This window comes from Peromyscus californicus, unplaced genomic scaffold (assembly GCF_007827085.1).
Source record: "Peromyscus californicus insignis strain IS unplaced genomic scaffold, ASM782708v3 Scaffold_13__1_contigs__length_99412109, whole genome shotgun sequence".
NCBI classification, from domain to species: Eukaryota; Metazoa; Chordata; class Mammalia; order Rodentia; family Cricetidae; genus Peromyscus; species Peromyscus californicus.
In genome coordinates, this window is record NW_026294424.1 from 38,689,007 (window position 1) to 38,697,600 (window position 8,594).

Here is an 8,594-nt window from a genome sequence, read left to right on the forward strand (position 1 = left end):
TTCCTGGCTGGCAAGCAATGTTCCCTTCCATTTTCCTCCCATTCTGTGTCATCTGCAGTCTCTTTCCAAGCTCTAGCAGCTGCTCACACTGAGTTCTTTAAGAGGCCCATTCACTGGGCAAAAGCCACGGCCATCAGATGCACGGGTGGGACTTCCTGTTCCACCCTTCCATGGGAGCACTGAGAAGCTGGAGGCTGCTGTGGGAGTGGAGGGTGCTCTGAGGCGAGGCCATCCCAGTCTAAACAGGAAAGTGAACCAAAGTTACCTCGGAGAGCTTCGGAAGTGGCGTTGACGGGAATGAGGCTAGCTTCCCCTAGTATCCTGTCAAACAGATCCGGGCTCCAAGGCCCTGAAAGTCGTCAAGAGAAGATAGTCTAAAGGGACAGACAGGAAGTGGCTCTTTTACTGGCTGGAGGTGCTCTTGCTGACTGAACTCTTGCATCTGGAAGGAAACAGTTAGGAGGAAAAGCCTGGCTTGTTGCTCTCACAGCCTGAGTGCAAATGCACATGGTCTGACCTCTCAGGCTGGGACACACTAGTCACGTTCAGGGCCACTTTCTGGTGACATAAAGCAGGGTGTTGAAGAAAGGCTATGGGCCCCATAACCAGCGATGCTCCTCACATACCAGCCATGTGGTGCTGCAGAAGGGACATTGCTCCTCCGAGGCTCAGTGCCCTCATCTAAACAATGGGCTACATAACAGAGCCTGTTTCTCAGGGAGGGTACAGGGGTCTGCTGCCTGGTGTGGGCTTAGCAATGCAGGTCCAATACCAGGAGGAAGGACTCTCGTGGGATAAAGGTGACAGAGGAGAAGGTCTCAGGCCTGGCTCTGTGCTCTGCAAGGTAGGTGCCTTGAACATCTTTCTTTCTTTCAGCCTGGTATTCCTCCTCAGGAGAACTTGAGATTGAAATATGACCCTTTGCAAAGTCTCTCACCAGCCATTCTAAACTGCCCATCCTGTGGAGGATATACATTTTGTCTTGGAATCTGAGAAAGACAGTAACAGCAAACATTTCTAATGATAATACAATAGTTTTTGAACACTTATGTGGAAACTGGGTCTAGGAAGGTTTTTGTGACTTTCTCAGACTCAGTGACCAACAGTGGCAAAACCCATACCTAGCTCCGTCTGTCTGAGCTCCACCTATCCCTGATGATCCCAAGACACTAAACAAACTCTTCTACAAAGTCAAGAACCTTTGTTCTATGAAGAATCCACAGCAGGGACTGCTGCTACTGATACCGTCAAACACTTTCTCAATTCCGCTGTGAATGTTCAAGTGGGAAACACATAAAAAGGGAACTTCCCAGCCTTTGGCGATGGACTAATTTACCATTCAGTTTATCCATATTGGTTTTATAAAGCAATAAATCATTTAAGAATAAAGCCTTTGGTAAATAATTCCAAATAGCCTTTGGAAGTCTCCCCAGATCTGATGGGGTTTCCATATTTCAGTTGATTACCCCAGCTGTGACAACACCTGCCAGCTCATCGCATATGGCAGAAGAGAGGACAGATATCAATCAGAAGAAACAAAGCAGAGAGAAGATGAAGTGCTTCTGGCTTTGGCTTTTTGCCTATTCTATTTTTGATGATGTTTCTTGGAAAGATGACCAAAACCAACTAAGAAACAACTGGATGTTTCATATTCCCCAAGCCACAGCTGATGGTTGAAGAGATTACCAAGGTGCTGAAACGCACATCATGACTGTTGGCTCATCAGGGGAGCCGCCCACATCTCAGGGCTGGATGTGATACATCTGACCCACTCAGTAGGGAAGAAACATATCTGTTCATTCCTAGCTGTTAAGTTAGTCTCATAAAGTCCTTCACTGGGAAAACTTTAATTTAGAAAGGTCATGTGTTGAAGACTTTGCCAAAGCTAGCACAGTCTGAGGGGAAGGACAATAGCCTTGGCACAACTACCACTGGACACTGGAGATGATGGCAACAGTTTCTCTCCCCCTCCCTATGTTGCTATTTGTCCTTCAATGCACACAGGTCCTAAAAATCCATGGTTCTCTGGAGTGATGTGTGTTCTAGACACTGAGAATCTGCATGGGATTTTTTTTTTTTTTTTTTTTTTTTGGTTTTTCGAGACAGGCTTTCTCTGTGTAGCTTTGCGCCTTTTCCTGGAACTCACTTGGTAGCCCAGGCTGGCCTCGAACTCACAGAGATCCGCCTGGCTCTGCCTCCCGAGTGCTGGGATTAAAGGCGTGCGCCACCACCGCCCGGCCTTTGCATGGGATTTTTACATGCATATTTTGTTTGGGTTGATTTCCACTACCCACCTGTTTCTCCCTCATCTCCCTGGCCCCCCTTTCTCACTGTGCCCTTTCACCCCCAACCCCCATTCTCATTGCTCTATTGTCTTCCCCCTACCTCCTGTAAAATGTCTTTTTTTTAAAACAGTATGATGGTCCTCTTCTAGTCTTCTGGCCTCCCCCCACATTTTCTCTTTCTTGATGTACACATTTGACAGTGAGAGGGTCAGATCTCCCTTTGAAAGAGAACATACAATGTTTGTCTTTTTGAGCCTGGGTTATGTTACTTAATGTTTTCCAGCTCCATCTATTTTCTTATGAATTCACCCATTTTACTTTTTCTTTAGAGCTAAATAAAATTTCACCATGTGTATGTACCACATTTTTATTACTCCATTGTCTGTTGATGGACATTTAGGTCAATTCCATTTCCTTGCATTTATGAGAAGAGGTGCAATAAACATGGATAAACTTCTGCCCAGCAAAAGAAACTATCAACAGAGCCAACAGGCAGATTATAGAACTGGAGAAAGTGTTTACCAGCTATCCTTCAGACAAGTGGTTAATATCTAGCATGCATAAATAACTGCAAAAACTGAGTGTGTTTCCTTTTAATCCTCCAGTGACAGCCAACCAGTATGGGATGCTAATTTCATTTAAGAACCCAGGCTCTTGCTTCTGGACACTGTGCTACTATTTGGGGCTTCAGACTATATCATGTACTGGAATTACCATATCCAAAGGTGTCATTCACTGTAGGATACATTGTATGCAGACAAAGAAAAAGTGGGTGTAGAGGTTAGAACAGGGAAGTTTAGAGCGGAGCTCTGTTGGTGACATCTGTCTCTTATGGACACATTCTACTGTCCTGAAAATCAGTCTCATGGCTATCTGAGTGCCAGGGAGATTGAGTAAGGCCATTTTTTTTTTCCAGTAACAATAACTTTATTTTCTAACAGGCAATTTTTCTACTGCTTCAGTATTTTCCTCTCAGAAAACACAAGTTTTAGAACTGGATCACTTGGCCCTTTCTCTTCTTGTCTCCTCCCAGTTCAAAATGCTTGCACCTCTTAATGGCCAGCATCCTCTTGGATCTGCCGTTGGGCTCGACACACTCAAGCCTGAGCACAATCTTCTTTGTGGTTTTGGCCTTCTTTCGGAAAATTGGCTTTGTCTGCCCACCGTAACCACTCTGCTTCCGATCATAGCGCCGCTTTCCTTGGGCGTACAGGGAATCCTTGCCCTTCTTATACTGGGTCACTTTGTGAGGCTGATGCTTGCCACATTTCTTATAGAAAGTCCTCCGGGTTTTAGGTACGTTGACCATCTTTGCAGTAGAGGTGTCTATGTGATGAAAACGAGAGACCCGGCGTCCGAGATCGCCGCTTCAACCACACGAGCCGAGCAGCGAGTAAGGCCATTTTAACCTGTCCAAGCAGCCTAACAAAAGACAGGCACTGGGCCTTCCTTCCCAGTCTGTGCAGCGCACACAGTTCCTAAAGTCCTTAGATTCTCTGGAGTGGTGAGTGTTTTATGGACTGAGACAATTGTCTGTCCAATCTCTAGGTTGCTTCAAGATGTGACCTGACCAGCAAGACAAACATGAGATTTCAGAGTTGGCCGTGCTCAGACCTCTCAGGTCCCTGAGGTGGGAGTGTTGGTTAAGCGGTGGCCATGCCGATGGAGGAGCATGCTGGAGAAGAGTCACGAGCCATGGTTACCTTTCTAGAGCTTTATTGGGAGAGAGGGAGGGAGAGGAGAGGAGAGGAGAGGAGAGGGGAGAGGGAGAGGGAGAGGGAGAGGGAGAGGGAGAGAGAGAGAGAGAGAGAGAGAGAGAGAGAGAGAGAGAGAGAGAGAGAGAGAGAGAGAGAGAGAGAGAGAGAGAGAGAGAGATCACACGGAGGGGGGAATACGGAAGGAGAGGAGAGAGTGCAGAAAAGGAGAGAGGGCATGCCCGCTTTTTAGGCTGGGACACTGTCGCAGGCTAGTGACATAATTAAGGACATAATCCTTACAGGGAGGAGTTGTACTGAGTTCAGTCACCAAGGGCAAAGGACAAAATCAGTCGTGTCTATGTAGCATAACCTCCATCCTATAAGTCCCAAATGACTGGGTCCCAAACCACTTCAGCTGGTGGAGCACTTTGAAGTAAGGGAAGGGAAAATGTGTAGAGAGTATGGAAACACTGTTCCCCAACCCCCATTCCTCACCCTCTGCATCTCTTCCATTGGCTCTTCCTGGCTTATAATTTTTGTAAGCCAAGAAACAGAAGTGAAATGTTTTCTGACTCTGATCTGTTCTTCAGGTTGCCAAAGTCCAAAGAGGGTTGTGAGAACCCTCAATTTATCAGCTGGCCAGAAGGACAAGTAGCCCAGGACCAATATCTGAAATCCTGTGAGGTGGAACCATGGAATCTGTGTAGTGACACAACTGAACTGAGATCTAGGACACGCAGGTGGTGTTGGGAATCAGCTGGGAACCCCCACAGTTGGTATCGGAGTGTGGTGAATAAAAACAGCTGAGTGTTCAAGAGACAAAGGAGATAAGAGCTGGCAAACAAAGCCAGCTGCTGCCAGTGGATAACATTCTCTCTATAAGCTTCCTGTCTTTCTATACTTACATATTTGGGGTCACATAAAATTCCTTGAATGAAATAGGTCACAAGCAAATAAAGTTTAAGAAGCCCTGCCCTAACTAAGGTGGTAGAGATGGTAGTGACCTCCCCACCCCTACTGCCGTGACTAATAACAGATAATGCACTACATTGTAGTTTTATTTTAATCTTACCCAAACCACTAAAAATACTTACCTCTTTGTTAAAATTTTCTAGATTTTTTTTCTGGAATATAAAAACATTTTGACATTCAAATCACACAATTTTCTCAGAAAATCATTGTTCCTCCCAATAGGGATTAAAGAAACATGCTTGAGGGATAAAGTACAGGTCAGAAATCAGATGGGGCTCAAAGAGGGGACTCATTACACCAACTCTTGGAGATTTCGTAGGGTCTGCAGTTTATGAAGTCTAGCATCTCAAAAAACTGTGTGAGATGGATTTTTCTGAAATGTGCAGCAGCAGTGTGTGACTGCAAACTACACACAGGGCAAGATCATCCCCGCTGGAAAAGTCAAAACAAGCTTGAGTTCCAAGCAAAAACCATGGAGCCAGGAACAGAGTATTTGGTCAAAAGCAATCAGGAGCCAGGAAAATAGAGAATGTAAATAAGTATAAAGGCCGTGACCAGGGGAAGCCAAGGAGTTTCACCACAAACCCATTTCCTCAACAATTTGTGTTGCTCAGCACCACTGTTGTGCCAGGTTCCACGCTGGAGGATTGGACAATGAAGGAAACTCCATATTTGCCTCCAAGGGGGTTGATAGTCTGTTGGCATGAACTGACCACTTGTGTGTGGGTGGGTATGACTGACCTAAATGGCCACAGTCAAAGGGAGAGGCAGCGGTTTGTTAAGGCTGCTAAGACGCCTCCACCCATGAGGCATATACTCCTTCCAATGTTGACTTCTTCCTTTTGAAAACCCCATAGTTACTCCATAGTCAGGCCATACCATGGAAACAAGAGCTGGGAAATTCCAAAGTCGAAAGATGTCTTACGAATCACTTATTGTGACCTTTCTGTTCCTCAACAGTGGAAAGGAAATCTGTAGGAAAGCAGCCCCCACAGGACAATGTGTAATGAACCCTCAACATGGTTTTTCACATCAAGTCTTGGCTGTTCCCCTTGATGTGAGCTCTATGCAGAGTGATAAAGGTTAATCGGTTAATTAGCCATCGCCTATGGCATCTACCTCTTCTAAGAGCCATTCACTGCCTTGGATAACTGGCCTCCTAGCACTTCTCTTTCACGGTTCACCAGGTGGTTTGGGTTCTCCCCTCAAGGAGCTCTGCCACAATGCATTGGATCCTAATATCCATTTTAACATGCAATAAGTGAAATTTGCTAAGCAACTAATATACCCACTCTAGTCTCAAGAAAACAAAGAACACATGTTTGGTTGGAGTCATTGAGAAAAATTTAATAAAGATGTAAGTATCTCTACCTTTCTTATAGGATTAGAATAAAATACAGCATGGTTTATAACCCGAGTCACCACCTTAGGGAAGGGCTTCTATGGTTTTTTCACTTGTGAACCATTTTTACCCTAGATATTATTACTCAACCTGGTACATAAATAGTACACAAGTGAGTGAGCCATAGAGTCTATTTGGATTGTTCTCAAGAGTGGGATAGCCAGATCATATGGTAGATTTATTTTTACCTATTAAATGGATTTTGGCCTGAGCTTAAGATAGCACTTCCAGTGTTTTCTGACACGGTCCTAAATGAACTTGCATTCTCAGCATTAACTATTTAAACTAGAGTACCCATAGGAATCAGGAAACTCATAAGTTCCCATGGTGGGGACGATAACTTCAAGGAAAGGAGACTAGAACACAGATGATATGAAGGAGGAAATGGAATGATGGGACAGGAAGGGTTAAATGGGATGGGGGATGAGAGGTGTGAGTTACTTCTTTTCAAACTGTTGGTCAATGAGATCCTATAGACCCCCAGACATTACAGGCTATTGTCATTGCCTGCAGTTACTCTTCAGAACTTGATGGTGAGATGTCATTGCTAAAGATATCACACATACTCAAGTTATGTGGAGAAACCAAACAGGTACCAACCTCAAGTCTCCATCCTTATTGAGTAGCTTTCATAGCTCTATGTATGATACCAGGGTAGGAAAATCAACAGTAGTCTTACCCAGATATGAACACTATGAGCTATAATAATGAGTGACCCAGAAAAAAAAATATGTTCACCCATGTAATATTGGCATGAACGTTATGGGAATAGCCAAGCACTTTCTGCTTGGATTTAAGGTCTATAAGACATAACTCAGATCTGGTACTGTTAACTCAGCCCAAAATCTATGACTAGGTAATCAGAGGCCATAGTGAGAACCTAATACTATTATTCTGCTAAACAGAAAATAAACCTGTACCTCATTTCTTGTCTTTGTCCCCATAAATCAGTGCATCTCTCAACCCTCAGCAGAAAATCTTCTTTTTGCCATCAGCGAATGTGGAAGAGTTACTATGACAACCTTGGTCTTTCGCTTCATAGAATTCACAGGGCAGTGGGAGAGACAGGAGAGAAAGCAGTGCCCTTGCTAATGAGATTCTCTAAGTATATAAAGGAAAGGTGGAGCACTAAGTGAGTGATAATAAGGGGCACCTCTACACATGATACTCAAAATCTTTCTGTGAATGTGACATAAAGGTTAAAGGTTGATACTTGAAAGCTAAGAAGGAGCCAGTCAGTGGTCAGTGAATACTGGATCAACCCAGACAGGAGAACCACAGGGAAGCCTCTGGATTCCTTGAAGTTGACTTCAATTTAACTGAGACATATATATGTTACATCCTAGGGCATGCCCCTAGAAGTTCCCAGAAAGAAGAAAATAAGTCTTTTTTACACAGGTCTGCCCTACCAGCTCTGCCTAGATCCCCAATGGTGGGAGAGGCCATAGGGTAACTTTCACACTTTCTTATATTTATCTGTAAAATGAAGATGCAGACTTGGCCCATAGCAGCCATTTCTGTTCTAAACTCTGGTGTTGTTTATTTGTTGTTTTAACAAGATTTTTTTTATACTTTCCAAAATTCTATTTTCTGCTGAATTCTGTCCAAGAGCCAGTTAAACGTTCAATGGACCTTCAGTTGAGTGGCAGTTGAATGAGGTCTATGCTGAGCACAAGATGGACTGCACACAGAGCTCTACAGGGACAGTACAATATTCTTTAGTGTTTGGCCAACGGGAAAACACACAGTTGTAAAAATAAGGAAAGAGGCTTTGGAGATGGGCTGTGGATGTGGGGAGCAGTTTGTTTGATCCAATCATAGCCTGTCATCCTCATCCAAACCTCAGTTCCCTTTCAACTGTCCTAAATTCTCCTGGGAACAAACACTGAGACATCCTCCTGATGGACCCTGGTCACCTCTGGCTTCATTAAATGTCTCCTTACATTATTTTGAAGCCTGGTGTTTTGCATGTTCTCTCTGATTCCTTGTTATTTCTGTTTGGGGGTCTAGGGATTTGGATGTCTCTCAGAAATATGATTATCCTGTTCCCTCCTCTCCAGATCTTTGATTGCTCTGTTCTGTCTTCCTGGAGAACTGCCCTCTGTCTCTCTTTCCCACTCCCAGCATCTCTCACGGCAGAGTGATACTGTAGATGCCCATGGACACATCCCTTCTGTGGGGTTGTGTCTCACCCTTTGAATTAAATTAGTTTATTCCTGATTTTTTTTCCTCTGTGTG

At 44.3% G+C, this 8,594-nt stretch overlaps 1 protein-coding gene across 1 annotated transcript; it reads right to left on the bottom strand.

Annotated features, from left to right (window-relative positions):
• Window positions 1-3,217: 3,217 nt before the first annotated feature.
• Window positions 3,218-3,664, bottom strand: LOC128108868 (60S ribosomal protein L36a-like). Its single transcript, XM_052735889.1, has one exon. It carries the CDS (start codon window positions 3,592-3,594, stop codon window positions 3,274-3,276), a length of 321 nt encoding a protein of 106 aa, XP_052591849.1. The 5' UTR covers window positions 3,595-3,664; the 3' UTR covers window positions 3,218-3,273.
• Window positions 3,665-8,594: the final 4,930 nt, after the last annotated feature.